This window comes from Phodopus roborovskii, unplaced genomic scaffold, assembly GCF_943737965.1.
Source record: "Phodopus roborovskii unplaced genomic scaffold, PHOROB, whole genome shotgun sequence".
NCBI lineage: Eukaryota > Metazoa > Chordata > Mammalia > Rodentia > Cricetidae > Phodopus > Phodopus roborovskii.
Window position 1 is genome coordinate 31,793,517 of NW_026126418.1, and position 24,436 is coordinate 31,817,952.

Below are 24,436 nucleotides of genomic sequence, written 5' to 3' on the forward strand. Positions count from 1 at the left end.
CTTAGAAAAAGATTAAGGTGTGACTCAGTGGTTTGCTAAAGGGGTTAATGCCTTTTGGTTAGGTTTGGAGGAAAGGGAAACTAAAAGTTGTTGATTGATGGCCACATTTGGGGAAGCTCAAGTACCCACAGTTAAGAAAACCTGGTAGACCTAAGACAAAGCAAAGTTTTGGGGAACGGTGTGGTTTAGACATTGGCATTTGGAACTCTCAAATAGATGAGACCTGGTTAACTTTTTCAGTTGTATGACCAAAGAAACACAGACTTGAATAAAAGTTTGAAAATGGTTTAACCTGACGGATTGATCCTGCTTGGCTCAAATTACTCTCACCTGCTTGTATGTTGAGGGTTCCTCTCAGGGGACACACTCTGATGTTGATTTTACTTGGATTGAATGAGGATTACGGATAAAGAAAAACCTCACAGAAGAGGCTGGAAAAGCAGTGGAGTTAAACCACTCCCCATTACCCCAGCTCTTGTGCTGTTAACTGGGTTTACAGATTGCTTAAAAGCCAGGGATTATTTTGGCTCCCCCCCCCCTTTTTTTTTAATGTGTTTTCATGAGTGTATTTTTAACACTCTACCCTGTGTGTCTAAGTAGGTAAATAACTAAGTAGGTAGATACTTGTTTAGTGAGTAGGTCTCTGTAAAGAGGCTGTATGTGGGCCTACTGAACTTCATTATTGAGTTTGATAACTCTTAATTATAGTATATTTTCATTCCCTTCTGTATTGAGGGTAAGGTGTGTTTGTATATGGGAAGAAAAGTAAATTGAATTGAGTTTGGCTATCAGAGGGATTGAATACCTAGCCATGTTCATAATCACCTTCAGATCATTAGCTTCTAAAAATTGAATTTGTTCTTAATATGAATGTTTGGTACTGTTAGAATTTGAATAGTGTGAATTAGATAGGTGTTTCACATAAACTGCTTGTTTCTTGGATACCAATCACAATTATTGCAACTGTTTTTCTTTTTTTTTTTTTAAAGCCTAGGGAGAACATCTTAACTTTAGAGTAAAAAACTTATTTTTTAAAATCTGGAGAAAAGGAGGCAATTAGTTAGTATAGCTCATGGGGAGAGGGTAGGCTCTTAGGAAATCATGCATATTAATTTTTAATATTGCTGTATATCTTTCACTATTCTAAATTTTTGACATTGATTTTTATCTGTGAGATTCCTAAAACAAGTACTCTGTAATTGGGAGGCACTCCTAGACTTTTGCTTCAGTTGTAGTTTAAAAGGAAAAAAAAAAAAACACATTTAAATTACTGTCTTTTTTAAATCTTTAGTTTTGTGTTCAGGTACATGCAAGTGTTATGAGTATGTGTCGTGTCCATGTCGTGCCCCCCCCCCCTCCCGCCACCGCCGGCCTGGTCCCACAGCTGCGCCAGCCCCAGATAACACACAGAGACATTGTATTAGATATAAGGCTGTTGGCCAGTTACTAGTTCCTTATTGGCTAGCTCTGTCTTAAATATTAATCCATTTCTATTAACCTAAATTATTTCCACATGGTTTCATCTTACCAGAGAGAGGGGCTGTCCTCCATGTTGAATTTCCTCCCTACTACTTCCTCTCTCCTCCTTGTCTCCTAGTCCCGCCTATCTTGCTTTCCTATTGGCCAACAGTGCTGTATTCATTAACCAATACAAGAAACATATTTACAGAATGACATCTCCCATCACCATAGTGCATGAATGGAGTCAGAGAACAACTTTTGAGAGCTGGGTCTCTTCTTACCATGAGGGTCCTAGGTATTGAACTCAGGTTGTAAGGTTTGGCAGCAAGTGCCTTTACCCGTTGAACCATCACTTCAACCCTTACTAATTTGTTTTTAAGTGTTTACTTAAGTATGTTCATATTGTACAACATAGCTCCTAAACTTTCTGATACTACAAAACTATATGTATCCCTAGACTGTGTAGTTTTCTTTCAATGATTCTAGCTACTTTTTAGATACTTAATGTGTATGGACTTTGTGTTTTACTTGCTTATTTCAATTAGCATAATGTCCTTGTTATTTCTACTTTGAAGTACATAGCAGTTTTCCCATAAGACTGTATATACTATATTGAAGTATGGAGTATGTGGGTATATACTAAAATTTACATTAGGTTTTAAAGTCATTAATTTTATCAAATTGCAGTTACTATGTATTATGTATATGTGAACTAACAGTGTTCCTGTCCCCGTGAACTGGCTCTGCTGCAGAGCTGCTGTGGATGTACATTCATATGCTTGTGTGTGACATGTGGTGGCACTGGTGTGCCTGTGGAGGTAACTCAGGACAGAGTTCAATGGTAACTGTCTTTCTTAGTTGTACAGTTGTACCTGTCCCAGTCCCCCTCTCCACAACCTTTTTTTTGTTTGTTTGTTTGTTTTTGTTTTGTTTTGCTTTGTTTTTTTGAGACAAGGTCTGATTATATAGCCCTGGATGTCTTGGACCTGTCTATGTAGAACAGAGACTGGCCTTAAACTCACAGAGCTCTGCCTATCTGTTCTTGAAGTGCTAGGATTCCAGGTTGGATCACCAAATCTGGCCTGCACCTTATTTTTGAGGTAGTGCTTTTTTTCTTTTTCTTTTTCTTTGTGTCTTGCACATCAGGCACCTCCATTCCATTCATTCCCCATCCCATCATATCCACCCTTTGCCCTTACAACGTCCCTGTTCAAAATAAAATAAAATTCAAGGGAAGAAAGAGAAGGAAAAAAAAATTTAGTCTCGTCATGGAAGCTGTAGTGTGACACTGTGAGTCAGGCGGTAAACCCATCTATCTACTTGGAAATGTTCATTGCGAAGAGTCATTGGTCTGGTTTGAGGTCTCTAGTTTCTGCTACACTATTGATGCTGGGCCCTCACTGGGACTTCTTGGTTATCCTCTTGTTGCCCTTTGGGTCTGCAGGACCAGTCCCTTCATGTGCTCCTTACATGGAGACTGAGGATCTGAACTCAGTTTTTCATGTTTGCATGGCACTTTACCCAGCAAGCTATCTCAGCCCCAGAAGTCAATTCTCACTAAGACCTATAATAGGTTTATATAAATGTCCCTGTTTTTTATGGCTATATGCCTTGTTTGTATATGTTTAAATGAGTTGTGTGTTTAAATATAATAGGAAGAATAACTGCTTCAGAATAGTCTCTTAAGTGGGTAGAAAAACTTTGGTATTCTGAAAAACTTAAAACAAACAAACCAACCATCCAATATTTAACTGGGCGGTGGTGGTACACACCTTTAATCCTAGCACATGGCAGGCAGAGGCAGTTGTATCTCTGTGAGTTCAAGGGCAGCCTTGGTCTACAAAGAAAGCTACACAGATACAAAGAGAAAGAAACCCTGTCTTGAAAAATTAAAAAAAAAAAAAGGATTGTTTGTTTGTTTGTTTTTATAGTTGGGACAAAGGAAGCAGTTACAGAAGTAGTGATCCAAATCTAAAGAATAAGGATTTGGGGGGGAAGGTGGCTTAAAGATTGAGGTACTGCGTAAAGATTGAGGTACTGCGTTCTCTCTCGCTCTCGCTCTCTCTCTCTCTCTCTCTCTCTCTCTCTCTCTCTCTCTCTCTCTCTCTCTCTCGCACTCTCTCGCTCTCTCGCTCTCATAGTATTTGGAAGTACCAAAATAAAATTTAGTTTTGAAATCTATTTCTTAGAGCCAGGCATAGTGGCTCATGTCTTTAAGCCACTCAACTCTTGGGAAGCTGGGACAGGAGGGTTTCACAAGTTCAAGGTTAGCCTGGGCTGCTGAGTGAGACCTCATCTTAAAAAACAAAACATAGAATAAACAAACAAGTCTATCTTGTATTGTTTTGATTAGACTCGGAAGTTGAGCCCATGTCTATAAAACTATTCTTTTAAAAGGAAAATTAGGGAAAAGTTTTTTGATAGCTCTGGAATATGTCTATAAGAATCTTTAAGAAAACCTAAATAAGCAGTATGAGATTTTGTAGGACATAACTCTGTAATTCTGTTTGTGGTTTTTTATAGCTGGTTAGAATGATTAAAGAGAAGATGTAAATGAAACTTTAAAAATCAAATGTATTTTCAATAGTGCTTTAAAAAATTAAAGACATGGATAAAAACCATACACTATCAACATTATCACAATTTTTATACAATGTTAACACTTGTTAAATATGGACATTTCAGACTTGATAAAGCAGTTAAGAGTTGACTGTAAATATTCTGTTAGCTCTATTGCAGTTTTAGGAAGAGATAAGATTTTTTTTTTTCTGGTAATACTTTTGGTAGAAATCTGTCTCCTGAGTTAGTGCTTAATTGATGTTGAAAATTAATTTTATCTTTGTAGTTATACTAATGATACTGTATGCCGTGTGTGTGTGTGTGTGTGTGTGTGAGAGAGAGAGAGAGAGAGAGAGAGAGAGAAAGGGAGGGAAGGAGGGAGATATGGCTCACTGCTTAAATTCCTATTTCCCTTTTTGAAATTTCAGCTCTTACATGTATAGAAAGATTTTCAAACATATTTTCTCCTACTATTTATAAGCTTGATTCACAGTTAGGTCCTAAAAGTAATTGCAGTCAAAAACAACTGAAATCATAGAACAAAACAACAGTACTAGCCCAGAGGGAAGCTTAACATTTTGATGAAGATAATAGACATAGTTAAAAACAGTGCTGTTACTTTGTAAAGTTCTTAAATATGTTATGCAAACAACCTCAGATTTCTATTTCTGCCATGTAGTTTTTAAATTTTTCTTCAAATACTAAGTCATTTAAATAAGCTTTTTATATTTTTATATTGCTGTTATGTATTCTATAGGTATACTACTTTATGTAAACTCTAGTTTATGGTATTTCAGATAGTCTTAAATTTTTGAAGCTGCCTCTCCAGGCCATTGTGAGCTGCCTGATGTGGGTGCTGGGAATTGAACTCTTGTCCTCTGTAAGAAGCAATATGTGCTCTTAATCACTGAGCCATTTCTTCAGCCTGAGACAGTCTTTCTCTCTCTCTCTCTCTCTCTCTCTCTCTCTCTCTCTCTCTCTCTCTCTCTCTCTGTCTGTCTGTCTCTGTCTCTCTCTCATACACACATTTCTAAAATAACTGACTTTTTTTTTTTTTTTTTTTTTTTTTGACTTGTTTCTTCCTTCACTGACTACTTTTGCTTTGCTTTGCTTTGCTTGTTTGGCAGTGCTGGACATTGAGCCCAGAGCCCTGACTATCTTAGGCAAACCACCACTGCCCTCTCATTGTGATCAGATTGGCTTGAAATTCACTGTATGGCCCAGGCAAGCTTTGATCTTGGATCCTTCTACAACAGCCTCCTTAGTGCTAGGATCACAGGTGTGCTCTTTTTAAAGGCTCGTTGTATAGCTCTGCCTGCCCAAGAACTGACTCTGTAGACCAGGCTGTCCTTGAACTTACAGAGATTTGCCTGTTTCTGCTTCATAGTGCTGGGATTAAAGGTCTACATCACCACACTTAGTAATTGGCTGTAATAATTTATAATGGTTTCCTAATATAATTAGTGTCCCTATGTTTATCCTTGTCTTTTTGAGGACTTTATGCAGCATCCAGGGTAATCCTGTGTTTATTTTCAGAATAGCATGTAAAGTTGTTATAATAGTCTATGTAATAATGTATGTCATATGGTTCTCTTCCCTTGCCTACCTCAGCTTTTACCTCTCTTCTCCACATTGATTACTATACTCTTGTTACACAGGCTGCCTTCTTTTCTTTGAACTCATCAGGCTTACACTCCAGCTAGTGTTTCTTTCTTCGTTGATCACCTCTATTACCTCCTTCAGGTCAGATATCACCACATTGGCAGGAGCTGTCTCTGTCCACTGTGTTAAAAAACAGTAATTATTCCCTTCTCTTCACTTCCTATCCCTCCTTAGCATATTTCTTCTTCCACATACTTAATTGCCAACAATTACTGCCTGCTTGCTTACTTGTCCTCTCTTAATTAAATGGTAAACCCGATAAAGACATTCATTTAACTCTTGGTAACAATTTTTGCCTTAGAACCTAGAAGAGTAACTCAACACATTGCAGGTGTGTATGTATTTGTTGAACAAATAAAATTATATTCCAAACTTTAAATTATGAACTCAATTTTTAGAAGATACCCTAAGTTTCTGGGATTTCAACCCATTTAAGTGGGGTAAAGACTGGAAACTGAAGATGCAACCATAATAAGAGAAATTGAGTATAAGTTTTTGGGAACTGTATAAATCATATACATTACTAGCTTTATATATTTTAGAAGATAAACACAGATCAATAAATTCGATTTTTCCAGCAACACAGAACACCTTTCTATATCTAGTTATTATCCATATCAGAAGTGTCCCATTTTATAATTTTTTGGGAACTATATAAATCATATACATTACTAACTTTATATATTTTAGAAGATCAATACAGATCAAGAAATTGGATCTTCCAGCAACACAGACACCTTTCTATATCTAGTTGTTTCCATATCAGAAGTATCCCATTTGAGTGGCACATTTGTTGCATTTGGTGACTTCACACTGAGAAATCATTATAACTGCACACATTCTACATTAGGTTTCTTTTTTAGTGGTGTACATTCTGTAAGTTGAGATAGGTACATAAATCACATTAGCCCATTATAAAGATAGAGTATTTTTACTCCTAAAATTCTATACTGATTTTTGGAAATTAATCCAGGAGAAAATAGAAAATTGGCATGGTACATTGAATATAATTATATTCTACTTAGGAACAAGATTTTAGCAGGTTGAGTACAGGATGACTTGGAGAAAAGAGATAAGAGAGAGAGCCTAGCATGCCCTGGCAAGACTTTGCTGAAGTTGATAGTTTGTGTAGTTAGGTTATTAATGCCAAGGGGATACAAGAAAGTTTGTTTTTGATGGACCAAGATATGTTCAGTTTGGACTTGGCTACATTATGTATGTCTGTATAGTAAGAAAGAAGGTTGAGAACCACTGTTCTAAAAATCTCCATTCCCTCAACCAGGTTGTTTTCCATTCTTTACCATACTTAATGATTTTTTTTTCTCTTGTGGCTTCATTTTTTAAATGTGTATTGTTGTTTGGCCTGTGTGTGTGTGTCTGTGTGAGGGTGGCAGAACCCCTGGGATTGGAGTTAAAGACAGTTGTGAGCTGCCATGTGGGTGCTGGGAATTGAACCCTGGTCTAGTACTTTTAACTGTTGAGCCTTTGCTCAGTGTTTTTGTGTGCTTGTTCTTTTGATGGTCTTAAGTCTTGGTAGTTACTATTCAGAAAGCTATTCTTTCTGTAGATTTGTTTGCTTCTTGCGAAACAGGATTTTACATAGTCCTAGCTGGCTTAGAAGACTGTGTAGGACAGACTGACCTCAGACTTGAAGTAGTCCTCCCCCTCTTCCTCCTGAGTGTTGGGATACAACAGATTATCACATTGGAGCTGGTCTGGAATTCATTGTGCAGAGCATAATAATCTTGAACCAAAGCAGTCCTTCGGTCTCAGCCTGTATTTTTAAGATACATTCTTACACTGTCTTGCCCCTGCTTTTTTTTCTCTCCAGGTATCACAAATGATGTTGAGTAAACACATAGGAAATTGAGACTTAAATGACATGACCGGATTTTAAAACATCTGATAAAATTCTTGTTTTTTTTTTTTTAATATACTATCTATAAACTAGCCTTACTCAGCTTGTTAGAGCTACTACTGTGCAATATATGTATGGTATTTGCCACATTACACCTAATACCAAAGGGCAGAGGCTAAATTTTCAGTTACCAGATGAAACTCACACTATACATAGGCTCATAATTGTGGAAATATGGAATGAATGTGTTTTTGTCCCTCCTCTGACAGAGGAGATGATGATTGCTTTGTCAGCTAACCCTTTATGTATTCTCTGGATTATCATTTCTTTCTGGCATTTTGATCACCTCCCCCCTACACATAGTGGATCCTTCTCATAAGCAGTAAACATAGCTTTCCTGTTTGTCAGAACAAAACATTTCTTGTTGTTTTTAACTTCTCAGCTTCTGCTGTTTCTCCACGTCTTGAACATATTTTTAAAAGATGCTTTGTTTTAAAAATATTTTTTTTTTTAAACCAAGATTATTGTATTTGTGTGTGAGCGTTGGGGACATAGCTGCAGGTGCCTACAGAGGCTATTTGAGCTGAACCCAGGTCTTCTGCAAGAGTTGTATGTGCTCTTAACCACTGAGCCATCTCTCAAGCCCTTTGTTTTGTTTCATCAGTCATGTTATGTAGACCAGGTTAGTTTCAGTTTTATGAACCTCCTCCTTTAGTCACCTTAGATCTGAGACTACATATGTGTACAGTGATATGTGCCCAATTACATGTGTTATTAGTAGTACTTTTTTGCTCATTATTTTATTTTTAATTATGTGCATGTGTTGGTGGTTGGAGATGGCTCAGTGGTTAAGAGCTTTTGCAAAGGATCTCTACAGACCAGTAATGTATCATTTTCTAAGTGATCTGTAGAGATCTTTGTCTTGACCAAGAAAATAACATGACCTCTTGCTATATTCACTTTTTAATCACTCTACTTTTTCTTCCCAATCTGGTTTATAATAAACCAGAAACTGTCTCATACTTATATACTTCCTTGTATAGCATAGTGTTAATACTTCAGTAATTTAATTTGTTGACTTTAAACCTTGAATTTGCATGTTTTGTACAAGTGAATGCAGGTAATGCTGTCTGTTCACGCACGCGTGTGCGTGCATGTGTGTGTGTGTGTGTGCACGTGCGAGTGAGTGAGAATGAGAGAGAGAACGTGAATGGAGACCAGCAATTGACTAATTGACTTTGGGCTGTCTCGATTGTCCACTTTACTTTTGGAGACAGAATCTTTCTGAACTTGGAGCTGATTTGGCTAGGCTAGCTAGCCAATAGGCTGTAGGAATCCACTTCCACTTGTGTGTCCTCCCTGATATGCTGTGCTTTTCAGCTTCCCACTCCTGTGACGTATATACACATATACGTACTACAGTGCTCAATGTTTATGTGGGTGTGGGGGATCTGGACTTAGACCCCCATGCTCTTGAGGCAGGGCACTATACTGACTGAGGTGTATTCTTGGTCCTGTGAACACATTCCTTTATATTCATATGGCACCTATAATAGAATGGCTATAAGTTGTAAGATATTAAAGACACATGTTCTGTGCTAAATTAGTCATTAAATTTATTGAATGATTGTAACTGCTATTGCAGGCCTCAAATTTCAGCTGTATGGTGAAGCAGGAAGTTGCAAGTTCAGACAAGCCTGGGAAACTTAATCATAACTTATCTCAAAAAATTATAAGGAAAAAAGGGGGAGAGGGCTATGAGGCCCTAGTTTTGGCCCTGCAATACCTCAGTTGACTAAGTGAACGACATATTTGAAGTTTCACATTTCTTATTGGAGACTTAAAAAAAAGTAAGCTCAGCTGCTTGCGTTATTCCCTCTTCTGCTAAGTCTGTTAAAAATAAAATATATTGTTTTGAAGGGGAAAAGCCCACAAAGGAAAATGAATACGCTTTAGAAACAGTTGTTTCTTTTTTCCTTATATAATACTCACTTTAACTTTTAAAAAGTTTGAAACTAATGTTTGTTTTTTTAAATCAGTAGGCTGCATCTCATGTATATATATGTGCTGCCCCCTTTTATCTCTAGATATTAGGATCAAGGAAGAAGAACCTGACCCTGAAGAGTGGCAGCTCAGTGGTGATTCTACACTGAATACCAATGACCTAACACACTTAAGAGTACAAGTGGTAGATGAAGAAGGGGACCAACAACATCAAGAAGGAAAAAGACTTCGGAGGGTAGCTTGCACCTGTCCCAACTGTAAAGAAGGTGGTGGGAGGTATGCATACATCAGCCATGTGTTGTTGCTTTAAGGAGTGCTAATATCACCCTAGTTTTTAAAGCATTGCATGCCATATCACTTAATTATGGTAAATTATTCATCACATGGTCATTTTGAGTGTGTGACTGTATGAGTGGCAGAAGTTAGACAAGATATATACAAATTTTCGTATCTAAATGCTTTTCAAATTAAAATTGCTTAGTCGTCAAAAGAATATAATAGGTACAATTTTATGGTCCCCAGTTTATTAGCCTGTTTGTAAGCCATTAAGAAGTTTGGCCTAATACAGAGAAAAAAAATTGTAGCTTGAGATTGCTGCATAAAAGTAAGAAATTCAGAAATAGATGATAAGTATACATATATCATTTTCAACAGGAATAACGATATAAACTTAATGATGGGACACACTTTTTTTTTTTTTTTTAAATATCATGGTAGTATTTTACTTTTTTTTTTTTTTTTAAGATAAACTAAGATAAAAATAATGTTATAGGAATGCATTCATATGGTTGGTAATTACTTTAAATGTAGCTAGAGTAACCTTATTAAGAGATACTTGGGTCATTTAAAAAAACTCAACAAAATCTATCCTGATGTTATTATAAGAAATATCTTAAATGATTGGTACAGTATTACTGAAGATGAGATGAAAAAGACCAAATGTTAGCAAAAAAGAAAACTTGGTTAACAGTGTTGGTATTAAGCAAGATGTAATTAAGTTGGAAAATACTAGATGAGCATGATTATATTTCATAATGACTTATCTGTACAGATTTAGTAGTCACAGAATCTTATTTGCCCAGCTTTGAAATATAAAAAACAAAGACAGAATGAAAAAAAAATCTTCAGTCATTATTGTGAAAGACTGCAGTACCTTTCTCCTTTGAGTATGCAAAATATGCTGAATGAGTATAACTGTGTATATACATGTGCACAGCTATAAACTTGATTATCAGCTCTCTGGTTGGTCCTGTTAATTGATTTCTACTTTGATCAATTCATTCGCAACAAAAATGACTAGGAAAAAAAATGTCAGTGAGCCTTGAAAAATCACAAAACAGGGGGAGGGGCCTGATAGCTGCTAACATGCGAAAACTTACAATGTTCTTATAAGTGGCACATATGTGTCACACATAGATGCACTCAGTGAGATAAAATTGCCAGCACTCAATGAAAGTTTGAGGCCAGCCTGTATACGAGAGTCCTAACCCTTACATTGTATTGCAAACTCAGTGGATCTGCTTTTGAACCTGACCTTCAGATAGTTACAAATAAATGTGGAATTCTGGATAGGCAGTCACTTTTCTGAAATACACTCTTCTTTTAGAGGCACTTTCAAGATAAGTTATTCACCAAATCTATATGGGGGTTACTGCTTAGTCTTCACTTACTCTCTAATGTTAAACACCATTTTAAATTAATTTGCCAAACATGCCCCAAAAATTAAGAGAAAGTAGAATATTTCAGAATAACACAAGCCCCATAAATCATATCCTACCTCAAGATCTAACTACTGTAACATTTTTGTGCAAAACTATATTTTAAAGTAGAAACATCTTATTCTTAACTGTTTAGTCTCTTGTTTTGTAAGTTTTTGTGACCGTATTTCCAAGTCTGATCTGTGTCATCTTTTGATCTATGTATATTGTATGTGGATATATAATTTAACTTTCTCCTTTGTTTGGGATTTGCCATAATCCTCACACATATGTCCTTGCACATCTGTCTGATTGTCTCATTAGTGTATGTTGGCAGAAATAGAATTGCTGGGTCAATGGAATTGTCTGCTAAAAAGCTGTATTGCTTTCTCCACTTACACCAGCACTGTCTCAGGGTGTCTGTGTTCCCATGTGCTGACCAACTTCTTTTTAAAAAACCTTTTAAAGTTTGATAGGCAAGAAATAGTTCATTTATTTTAGTTTGTTTTATTGCTTGGTAAAGTTGAACATATTCAGTAGTTAATTTTATAAAATTTATTTTGTGAATTGTCCGTCTTGTGAAACTGTTAATTTATGTGAACTTTCACATGTACAAGTATTTTTTCTCAGTTTCTACATTTGCTCTTACTGTTGGTGGTCTGTCTGCACAATGCATTTTATTAGTTAAGGAATTCACTTACAAGTATCAAACAAAAAAAAGTCTTTTAGATACTAAAGATTTTACCTGTGACAGAAATTATAACAAGTAGTTCTCATAGATTTTTTTTTTACTTCATTCTTTTTAGTAGCTTATTTATTCTAAGCAATACAAATCACTAGTAGTTTCTTAAGTTTGAGTTGAACAAAATTCAACAGGTTTCTATGCAGTAGACTTGTATAAATAACTAGTTATTAGAAGCATTAATATAAATAGTAAATCTAAGAACATTCTGCAAAAATTTTTTTTTGAGTAGAATATTGGCCTTTTTTTCTTAGTCATTTTTGAAATATATACATAAACAGGCAAGATAGCATTTGTTTGTAGAAAACTAATTTTATTCATCTTTAGAAAGCTGTTTTGTTTACTTTTTTGAGCAAGCTATAAAAGAAAATTTCAGGAGCTGGAGAGATAGATGTCTCAGTAGTTGAAGATCATTGGCTGTTCTTCCAGAGGGCCCAGGTTCAGATCCCAACAATGATAAGGCAACTTACAAATATCCATGGAGTGCCAGGGGATCCAGGACCTTTTGGCCTCCATGGGCACAGCATGCTTGTGGCATACAGACATACATACAGAAAAAGCACTCACACATAAAAAATAATAGGTTTAAATTAAAAAAAAAAAAAATTAAAATGGTTAGCCAGTTAGGCGGTCTTTATGTAGCAGAACCAGTCTTTAGAGACTAGTTGAAGAAACAGTTATAATAATGCAAAGTGATCTAAAGGTATTATTGTTACATGGGTTTTGCATGAATTAAGCATCAATCCATTAAGTTATTTTACCAAGTTTGTTTTGTCAGCATTTCAGCTTGTGTTTTTGCCACCATAAGCAAAAGAGGCTGTAGTTATTTAACTTCCCTTAATTTTGTCCAGAATTTGGTTTTATTCTATGTCATTATCTTATCTTTGAATTATTGGGCACAAGTTTAGGCACTTAGAAGCAGAAATTGAAAATTGCGAGTTACATGGGGTTGTGTAATGGTCATTAGTGTATCCAAGATGAAAACACTTAAGAGCCCTTTCTTTTTCTTCATATGGCCATGAATAAATCTGGTCTATCTAGATCTTACCTTGGGTTAGATTTCCTTAAGCACTAACTTGGACCTCAGCAAGCTAAGCATTTACCTTAAATTATAATACAATTGATGCAGCTTGATCCCCCCCCCCCCCATGGAAAAAATCTTTCCCTACCATTTTCTCAGTTTTCTGAGAACCTGTGTTTGTTGCTGTTCATGTGTTAATCTTGTATTTTGTTGGTACTCACAGACTAAAATTTTGCTAAGTTTTTCAAATTACACTTTTAAGTTTATAAAATCACATTAGTTCACCAAAGTGGTACCCTTAACAAAGGAATGTGAAGTCATGAGTGAACTGAGTTGGGTTTCCTGTGAAATTGCTATGGTGAACGCAATATTAATACCAATAAAAACATTGTTCTTTCTCTTAAATCTATTTAGGAATAAAGCAAATTTTCAAAAGCTAAATTAAATGGAAACAAGACTTGGGCATTGAAAATGAGCCAGGAAAAACCTGTGTTTTTTTTTTTCTCAACTCAGCTCTTTAAAGAGACTTAGAAATTGGGGGTGGACTGGAGCAGGAACTAGAATGTGTTAGATTATGACATCCTTGCCCTTGAGACAACAGCATGATTCCTCCTTGTCTTTACTTATGCTATTCCTCTGCCTGGAATGCCTTCCCTCCTTTCTATCTAAATCCTACCCACCTCCTCCACGAAGCCTTCTCTAACTACTGGAGCCCACATTGATGTCTCCCTGTTCAGAACACCTATGGCATCTAACAGCCAGCACTGCACCGTTTAGCACTGTTTGTCCTATGGCAATTTCACATGCTACTGAGTGTGAGTACATTAAAATATAAATGTGGGGGAAATTTGAAAAACGATAGGTATATTGTATACAGGAGGATTTTAGTAGTTGTGAAAGGTTTACAGGCTACACTTAGGTTGAGATTGAGGGAGGAGGGGAGTTGGGGTGGGATAAAGGTGCCTTTTTTTAATCTTAGAGAAACATTGTGAAGCTTATACAGTATGGTTTTGTTATTATGTCCAAAAAAAAAAAAAAAATCATGCTTTAAAAATATTCAGTAACAATCCTAATTTTTGTTCTCAAGAAATGTTTTTGTAGTGCTTAATGCTATTGAAATACTGTTGTGGATTAAAAAAGGTTTCTTCTTGCTTAGACTAATAAGATGCCTCTGTTCACTCATCTGAGAACATCTCCCAAACTGTCCTTTGTATCAAATACTTAAATATAATGTAAAAATTTGCACTGTGGAGAAAATGGTATTTTGTTATATCTCTTGTAAATAATTTTGGGTGTCTGCATGTTTTATGGGAGGGAGGATTTTAACAGTAAAAATTTTGATTTGTATTTGTTGTGTGAGATACCAGGAGAATTAAGAACATAGCTTTAGCTAGATTTTTTAAAAAAACATGGATCACAAGTCAAGTGTATGTCAGGGTGTAACCATTCAAATACTTACATGTTCTTAAATCATGTTAATTTAAAACCTGCTTAAGCTGTCTATCTGCCTTTTAATTGTACCTGTGATGAGTTTCTGTACATTATTCTTTGGGTAATAAATTATAAAAATTATCTGACATCATGGCTTTGAATAAAACTAGCTTCCTGTACTGTTAATTGAATTGGTCCTGTTCATAGTATTTGCGAACGATTCTGATGGGATAGTTAATAGCTTTATTCTGTATTCTTTGTGTATGAAGTGTTCTTTTAGTTAATCATTATTGAACATAATTCTATTCAGACAACAGTTCAGTTTTTGAATGATATTAAGACATTAAACCTGTATATTTAAAATATACAAATTTTCACTTAAATAGATTTAAAATGGTTTTGATTTCTGATTGTTCTCTTGGTGATAATATCTTCTTTTTGAAACTCAAGAAACTATATGATATAAATGGTTTGAATGCTTTAATATAAATATATATTATTCTGTGTGTGTTTTTTAGAGGTACCAATCTGGGAAAGAAGAAGCAACACATTTGTCATATACCAGGATGTGGTAAAGTCTATGGGAAAACCTCGCATTTGAGAGCGCATCTACGTTGGCATTCTGGAGAGCGCCCTTTTATTTGTAACTGGATGTTCTGTGGCAAAAGATTTACACGAAGTGATGAATTACAAAGGCACAGAAGAACACATACAGGTTACTAATATTTTTATGTTTTTCCCCCCTCTTCCCTTCCTCTCTTTGTTTGGAATTAAACCCATATGTGTACTCAAAACACATTGAGCTGCATCCCTATTCCATAGTTGCTTTTAACAGTCAAGATGAATTATAGGCTATCAGACATACTAGACATTTTTTTCCGTATACCTTACTTGATCAAATCTTTAAAGTGGATTAATTAGATAAAAATATCCTCCCTCAGCAATACTAATTTAAGCCTGTAGAACAAGCTAGTATAGATTTTCTTGATAGTTTTTATGTTAGCTTTCATTGACATTCGAATATCGTAAAGCACATTTTACTGTTTGCTCTGTTCAATGAATTTTGAAGTCTAATACATTAGGACTACTTGCAGTTTTCTATTTTGTTAAGCAATATTAGTTTGGCTTTGAATGTCATAGAAGGTGACATTGGCATTTGAGGCAGTATATGCACATTAAATGATCTGCTTGTTTTAGTTCTGTTTCTTGTTAGAAGATAAGATTAATCTCTTTGAAATTAACAGTATATGACTAGCCGGACTTTCTGTTAAAATTTGTTGAATATGCTCAGGAGAGAAAGTTCTAGACATAGTAGCATTGAGCAGTTGGAGTGTAGACCCTAAAATGGCCCCCAACAGAATTTTCTTCCAGTGGAATTTCCTCAGTAGGTTGTGAAAACGAATAATGTATGTAGAGGAAAAAAGAATATGATCAAATATTTGATCACCTAAATGGGTATAGATTAAAGAGGGAACTTGAACTCATAAGATAGCACAATTTGTTTTGACATCCAGTTGGGCAGTCTTGGAGCACATCTTTAATCCTAGCATTTGGGAGGCAGAGGTAGGCAGATTTCTTGAGTTCAAGACCAGCCTGATATACATAGTGAGTTCCAGAACAGTCAGGGCTGGCCACACAGAAAAGCCATGACTTAGAGGGGGGAAAAAGAATGCCAAATATTTGGGTAGAATTATTTCCTCAAGGGAAATCTTAGTGGGGCAGCTCATGAGGCTAGTGCAGTTCCATTAGACCTGTTTTAGGAGAGACTGACACTAATCTGTAAAAGTGGAATTTTAAAACTAAGCAATTTAATTTTTCTTCACAGGTGAGAAGAAGTTTGTTTGTCCAGAATGTTCAAAACGTTTTATGAGAAGTGACCACCTTGCCAAACATATTAAAACACATCAAAATAAAAAAGTTATTCACTCTAGCAGTACAGTGCTGGCATCTGTGGAAGCTGGGAGAGATGATACCTTGATTACTGCAGGAGGAACAACACTTATCCTTGCAAATATTCAACAGGGGTCTGTTTCAGGGATAGGAACTGTCAATACTTCTGCCACCAGCAATCAAGACATCCTTACCAACACTGAGATACCTTTACAGCTTGTCACAGTTTCTGGAAATGAGACAATGGAGTAAATATTACACAAATACTTATTCATTGTGGTTATTTTTATACAGTAGTGAGAAGAATATTGTTCCTAAGTTCTTAGATATCTTTTTATTGATGTGCAAAAATTTTTGGATTGACAGTAACTTGGTTATACATGACACTGAAATGCCTTACTTTGTATGATATTCCATAGTATATTAAAAATGGTAAAATTGCATGGGTTTTGTAGGTACTTTTGGAATCTAGAAGAAATGAAATTTTACCAAGTTATATAAAGAGAAAATTGAATTTAACAATGCGAATGGTAGTCTAACCAAATGCATCAATCCTGTGTGGTTTAGTGTAAAAATGAGAAACTGTTGGTATTTATCTATTGTAAGATAAAAAAAAGTTGGTGGGTGAAAGAAATCATGTTATGATAAATTTTTGTAATTTTCTTGATGACTGGAATTTTTATTATGCATAACTGACAAATCAAGTTTCCAAGCAAATGTTACATAGTGTAGGCTTTACTTAGCTTATCAATTTGTCATTTTGAAGCTAATTATTTTAATTAGGTTAACTGTACAATATTTTAAGCATTACTCTTGTAAGATTTTGAAAACTACATTTTAACATGGAACTTTAGGGGATAGTCACCTTTTAAATCCTGTTGAAAAAGCCATGTTTAAGATTTAATTTGCCAAAATAATGTCTGTTAATATTCTTTCAATAATGAAGTTGGGCAATATAACCGATGTTTTTAAAAAGTTTAAAATGTGTAGGTTGAAGCATTTGGGTGGTAAGAAATGTTATAGTGAATTACCCCTTTTCCTGAAGTTTGGAGGACCAAAATAATAATAATAATAAGGTGTATTGCGTCTTAGCAGTGATTTTTTTTTTTTTTTCTTTTCTTTTTTTAAAATTCAATCTTGTTTCCAAAAAAGATATGTCTGCCAGGGCCTTAAAAGCCATTGTGTAAATTACCAATAAAGTATAACATATGCAAACATAACAAAATCACTTCCACAGTGACGATACTCCAACCATATGGATATTAGTCATAGAAACTAGAAGCTTTATGATATTTTTTAATTTTTTGTCTAGATAGTCTGCACTTAAATATCATCCATTTTCCTTTTTTTGCTTCTTCCCTTAAAATTTATATGTATCCAATACATCTAATTGAGAAATGTATGTTTTTTATTATGCTGTATTTTCTTTTTGTTTTTTAATTATTGTTTATATTTTCAATTAAAAATGTACAAAATAAAATTACATTGCTGGTCTTGTAAGAGCTCTACAATTTTCCTAAATGTACCTATAACTGCAGCAGTTCACCTATTTCAAGAAGTTGGATTCTGTTCATTTGTTATCTTTAAGACCACCTCAGATTTAAAGGCTACCTTATTGTACGTTTAAAGTGTATTATAACAGTGTGGTAGTTAATAAAACACTATTTTTTTTTTCTTTTGAGTTTGTTGTAGTCAAATGGATTTAAAATAACTGCAGTGGTATGGATAAGAAAGTCTGGCTTTTTTTTTCCTTTAGCCTTTTATTTTTAAAACTCTTGATTTCAGATGCTGGGATTGTAAACAAATATATTTACTTAAAAAGAGGTGTATAGAGGTGCTGGCAACTTAATTTTTCACTTAAAATGAATTTATTAAATATAACTTGAAAAAAGCCTACCTTCTTAGCTCACATTGATTTGTATTAATTTTATCAACATCAGTTTGCAAACTGTTTCCCTTTTCAAAGCAGTGGGAAGTATTTTGACTTATAGAGTTCTGAATTTACATAACTATTCCTCAAAATGATAGCATAGACAAGCTGTGGTAATCATGGTAGGCAGGAGCCATTCAAAAGGTTTTGAGTATGTGTGAACCTCAGTTATAGAGGAAGGGTGGTAGGAATGGAAGAAGGCAATAGAGTATTTCTTTGTGTGTACAATTTAGTGGTGTTTCCATGTCTGTTGTCCTGGCCCAACTTGACACTGTTACTTGTAATTTCTAGTGCCTAAGTCAACTATGAACACACAGTAATCATGTTTTTCTAAGTGAGGCTTAAACTTAGGATGTGAAAGAGGAACTGTCACTTGTAATTTACTAGAAACCAATTATTTGAAGATTAGAATTTGAAAAAGAATTAGAATAATTTTCTGTTAATATTGTCAGTAGAAATTGCTTGCTTGAACCAGACATCATCTACTGAGTTAGAAGGTAGGGTGTGTGTGTATGTGTGTTGTGTGTGTTGGTTGTATATATATATGAGGTGGGTGAGGGTATACGGAGGTTAACCTCAGAATTCCCCAATTAGGTTAGGCTGAGTGGCCACCTAACCTCAAGGGGGCAGAGTTCCTACCTCCCTGGTATGGGGAACCACCATACCTGGGGACTCAGACTTGAGTTTGAGTCCTCACAATTATATATGGTAAGCACTTTGCTGACTGAATTGCCCCTAGCACCAAGATGTTTTTAAGTAATTGGACATTGACAGTGAGTTTCCAGTGCTTTGATCCAGGAATTTCCAAGTATTTTGTAGATACTGAATGCACTGAGGAAAGGTTATTAATGGCCTTGGAAAGTATGGACATTTAAATTTTTGCTTAACAGATGAAAATACTTGTCCTCTACTGTAATGATTGTAAGTATTTCTGTTTTTATATTCTTTGAATGTTGGATATTTTGGAAACAGTATTTGAGGAGTTGCTTTGAAGCCGTATTCCATGGTTATAAAATCTGTGTTAGTGGATAGGAATAGTTCTCACTGTACATCCTTTAATAGTTTTGTTTAGTTTTTTTAATGACTAGAGTTAGTGCACATTGTATTTATATGCAGGTAATTAACTAGTATACATCTAATGAGCTAGAAGTCTACTGTGCTGAAACCACTCAGTGCTTTAAAAGGAGATGTACATTGGCCTTCAAAATAGTGAAAATGCTTTAATATATTTGAAACTACATGTTAGAGTTTGGTGGTGGCAGCACACGACTTTAATCCCAGTAGCAGTTGGATCTACAAAACTACACAGAGAAACAAACCTGTCTCGAAAAATCAAATCAAAACAAAGCCCCTACATGTTAGGTAAGCTGGATACCTGTCAAACTTTGGGACCAGTGAGGTGACTCGGTACATTAAGGTGCTTGCTACACAAGCCAAGCAACCTGAGTTTAGTTCCAGGCTCAGAAACCATGTAGAGGCTGAGGGAGAATCAGCTCCACTGCTGTCACAGTTGTGTCCTTGCAATGACATGTCAAAAGAAAAAAGTTTTTATCAGACCAGACTGGCCTCGAACTCAGAGATCCGCCTGCCTCTGCCCCCCAGTGCAGGCATCAACGGCAGTGGAAAAAGGATTTTGAATACTATTTTTGTTTTATGTGTATGTGTGTTTTGTATGTGTATGTGTATGTTTGTATCACTTGTATGCCTGGTACTCAAGGAGGCCAGAAGAGGGTGTTAGATCCCCTGGGACTTGAGTTACAATTGGGAGCCAACATACAGATGCTGGGAATCAAACCTAAGTCCTCAAGAAAAGCAGCCAGTGCTCTTAACTGCTGAGTCATCTAGACACCTGGAAAATATTTTTTAAAAGTACATTTGACTGGCTTCATCCTTGACTAGATGTGGTTCGTTTTTTTTTTTTTTTTTTTTTTTTTTTTTTTTCTTGTGTGTGTGTGTGTGTGTTTGGCAGCTCATTAGGTTGTTATATAACCTTTGTTATAATCATTTAAAACTCATCAGGAAAACATGTAGAGGTTTTATGTAAGATGAAAATAGTAGCAGCTGTTCCTTGTATTTTACATATTTATTGTTTGCCTGGAAAGATTTTATACTTTTATAAGCCACCCCAAAAATACAAACAACCCAGTTTAAAAAAATAAAGCAGTATCTTGTGGGGAAAATAAGTAATAGGCATTCCTTTCAGATTCTAATTGTAGTTTAGATCCTATAACTGCCTCAGATTTCCTAAGTTTTTGTTTCATTATATTTAATATTTGAGTTAGCATTTTGGAATTTTGGTTTTAAAGTTGACATCCTATATACTACTACAATTAAAACTTTATGAGGTTGGTAAATATTTTCAGAGTAAATAGACTAGTGTGCTTAAAACTCATTGCTAAGAATGAGTAGTGAGTCTTGTGTAACAGCCTGAAACCAGATAGTTGATACCCTGGGAACAGAATTTGATGTTAGTGGCTTACTTTTATTGTTAAGGTTAAAGAGATTGATTGACCTCTTACCTTGCTCATATTTACATAGAAAATCATTGACTTACGTATTTGTTGCATTTGTAAAGTGCTGTGGGAAAAATTAATGATTCCTGTTCTCCAGAAAAGATGAATTCATCCAAGCCCAGAATTTTAAAACATTGATTTTAAGCTGAGGACTAAACTAAACCTTGGTAAATGAGCACATTCTAGGAAGTGGTGGGGTTGGGAGAACAGCCAAGACAGACACTGTAGGTGTCAAGATGGTGTCGAACATCATACACCACAGTGAAAAGAAAGGATGCTAACCTTAAGCTGCAGAGCAGCCTACTCAGTGAGTAGTTGAGTGGCTAAAATGACCTGTCAGTCATTTGAGGGTGTGGGAAGAGTGGAAACAAGGACAGAATAGACTTAACAGGAGCTGAATTTTAATACTGGGGAAACCCTTGAGTACTGAGCAAATAAAGTGAAATTACACTACTACCCATTAAGCAATTAATATTCATGGGAATTTGAAAGACATTCTTCATAGTATGTTTTTTTTTAAAGTTGTACTTCAAGACATCTGAGTTCAAGGCCAGCTAGGGCTGTACAGTGAGACTAAATTTTCATATTTTGTGGTACTTAAATAATTAAAACCTTGAATATACTACATGAGTATTTTACTGCTGAGCTACATCTCCAGCCCTTAAAGCTGGAAGTTCTGCTTTCAGATAGCATGTTTTATTAACTGTATGTTTGATGTAGCAATCTTGTTTTAATGTACTAGAGGAATGATGCTAAGAGCATTGGCTGTTCTTGGAGAGGACCCTCATTCAATTCCCAGCACCCACATAGCTGCCATAACAATCTGTAATTGCAGTTTCTGGGATTTCAGCACTCTGGTAAGACCTCATTGCACTGCCACATGTGGTACACTTTCATAACACACACACACACACACACACACACACACACACACACACACACACGAGAGAGTGCTTTAAAAAAAAGTGCTGAGGGAAAAGTATGTCTCTTTTCCCAACTTCCCACTTTTTGTCTACTAAATCCATGCTACTCTACAGATGTTTTACCTTCTTAAAAAACATTTTCATCCATAGAAAGGGTAACAGGATCGCCATCATTAAAAAGTAAACATGTAACATACAGGCCTATTGTAGGGATTCTTAGGCCACCATCTACTTAGTTCCTCCACATGAAACCTTACCTGTTCCACTGGGATAGGTGGACTGGCTTAGGTGGATAGGTAGGGAATTATGGACCAAATGTTTTCTGAGTTAGTCCTAAACAAGTAGCTCCAGTATCATAGAAATTGTAGGTCTGATGACATCCCTCCTTCAACTGACATTTGAGAGCCTATTGTATACTCAGCACTTAGGATAAAACGATAATGATTGCATGATTTCTAAGCGTTCTTGTTAGAGGCTAATGACATGACTACAATTACTCTCTGACTTCAACAGAACTGTGTGGTTTCTCTTGTTTCATGTGCTTGGTTCATTATAACAGCAGTCTCTATTTAAAAAAAAGGTAGGAAAGGCTAGTTTTTGTTTCCCTCCTTGAACATGATCCTTTAAGAGTTATAGCATAACTCTGCTAAGTGTCCACAGATGTGGCATCTGGAATGTCTACCCCCAAGCACGAGAAAGACTAAGTGTAGCCCTGCGGCTGCTTGCTTGGCACAGTTCATGAGGACACCTAGTAAACCTTTTATGACATTCACACACAAAAAACAGGGCCTTCCTTGTTTACACTCTGGTGTTGAACTTGAGAGTTACTTGATAGGTCAAATTCAGCAAGAAACAATACCCAAAAAATTGCTCATCGGGTTTATGTTGTTACTGGCCAAAACCTAAACTACTCTTTATTGGAAGTCAGTGAGTCAGCCCTGAAATAGAAACCATAAAGCTGCAACAAGCCTACTTCTTAATCAGCTGGTAAAGAGGAAAAGGGAATCTACCTTTCAAGATACTGCAAGATGCAAAGTAGAAGGTCAGCAGGTGTAAATGCCACCCAAACCAAAGACGTGTCACTTGGGCTCTGTAAGATGCCTCCTTTTTCTGATAGAAGGAAAAGGATAGGTTTTCTAAGACATTTTTGTGTGTTCTAGACTTGAGGTTTGGGGTGGGGGTGGGTGGAGGCTGAGAGGTTAGAGAAGAGTTAACCATATCATGGAGGAGGCCAGCAGCACAGAATGTGCTGGGAGCTGGTGGTGGGCTTGACCCTCAAGTACTGTTGCTGCTAGATCTCTTGTCAACCTAGAATTGCCACAGGTGGCACTTTGCTGCCAGCAGGAAGAGCCTACATGACTTGAAGCTGTGGGCTTTTGGTTCCAATCCATTGTAATCACTCTTGTTCTTGAAGCTTTCCCCACAACTCTTGAGAGCTACTTGCAAAGCAGTCTGCAAGTTAAAATCCCTCACTTAATGTATCCCTAAGAGCAGGCAGAAATGAACAGGATTGTGTTTTCGGTTGCCAGGCAGGCTGTAGAAGAGCTACTGTCAAGCTCATCACCGAACTTTTAAAAATCAGTAGCAACAGGATGCTGACATTTATTTATTTATATATTTATGAAGCTTGCTTCCGCCTCAGGTTCCTGCTGCCCTACCAGAACGCAGCTAGCTAGCTAGGTGAGGTTTGCTGGTGGGATCACTTCAGCATCATGGCCAGTTTTCAGAAGAATTACTCTCCACTTCTCTCAGTCTTAACAAGGCACTATATACCTTCTGGTTTCTGCCCAATATTCCATTGAAAATGCTAATGTCAGCTGTGGCCTTCTTGTTTCTAAAACCACAGACCACAGAAACCTGCTGAAACTCAGGGTGTCCAGCGCGGGTGGCTTTTCTGTGGAACTACCTACCCTCAGTGACCTACTCCCAGCTAAGCTGCCCTTCCTGAGGTCTTCACAGCCTCCAGAGCAGCACTTCTAACGGGTGACTAGGCGTTTAAAACGAGAGTCTGTGGAGGTGTTATGTATTCAAATTCGAACAATTAAATGCCATATTTTGTTTACCCACTCACTAGTTGATAGAAATTTGGGTTGTTTCCACCTTTTTTTGTCATCGTGAGTATGGCTGCTATGTATATTGGTGTGCAAGTATTTATTTGGATTCCTGTTTCAAACTTTTGCAATCCAGACAGTGGTGGCACATGCCTTTAATCCTAGCACTTGGGAGGCAGAGGCAGGTGGATCTCTGTGAGTTTGAGGCCAGCCTGGTTTACAAAGCCAGAAATGTTACAGAGAAACTCTGTCTTGAAAAACCTAAATAAAAAAATAAGAAAGAACGAAAAGATTTTTTTTTTTTCTGGATCCCTAGATGTGAGCTTTGGCCCTGCACCTGCTATATTCTTCCCATTTGAATCACTTCTTTTACCACCAGAAAGGTAGCTCCAGCCAGCAAAATGTCTTCTGGAACTATCAGCTACTGATTGGAGAGTGGGTCTGTTCTCAGTCCATGCATGTTCCACCAGGAAACACCAGGAGTTAATTGTAAGTGCCAGACTGAGCTCAAAGCAAAGAACAGTTGTGTTCTTGGGCTTGCTCAGCTGGACGAGGTGTGGCGCTCATCCATGTCTCTAGCTCTTAGTTTGCAAGAAGGCAGCTAGGACTCTGTGGTCCTCACATGTGTTCATGTCACCTCGGCTACCTACCCTTGGTGAGCTTGACCTGGGTGGGTGGGGCAAACAAAAACTTG

General features: G+C 36.3%; 1 protein-coding gene across 2 annotated transcripts in view; it reads left to right on the forward strand.

Moving 5' to 3' along the window:
* Positions 1–18,003, forward strand: part of Sp3 (Sp3 transcription factor) — a 41,765-nt gene extending 23,762 nt beyond the window's left edge. For both annotated transcript variants that reach the window (XM_051184471.1, XM_051184472.1), the window contains 3 exons: positions 9,628–9,820; positions 14,954–15,150; positions 16,261–18,003. In XM_051184471.1, the coding sequence (XP_051040428.1) occupies positions 9,628–9,820; positions 14,954–15,150; positions 16,261–16,577 (707 nt within the window). In that variant the 3' untranslated portion in view covers positions 16,578–18,003. The remainder of the gene's footprint in view (positions 1–9,627; positions 9,821–14,953; positions 15,151–16,260) is intronic.
* Positions 18,004–24,436: the final 6,433 nt, after the last annotated feature.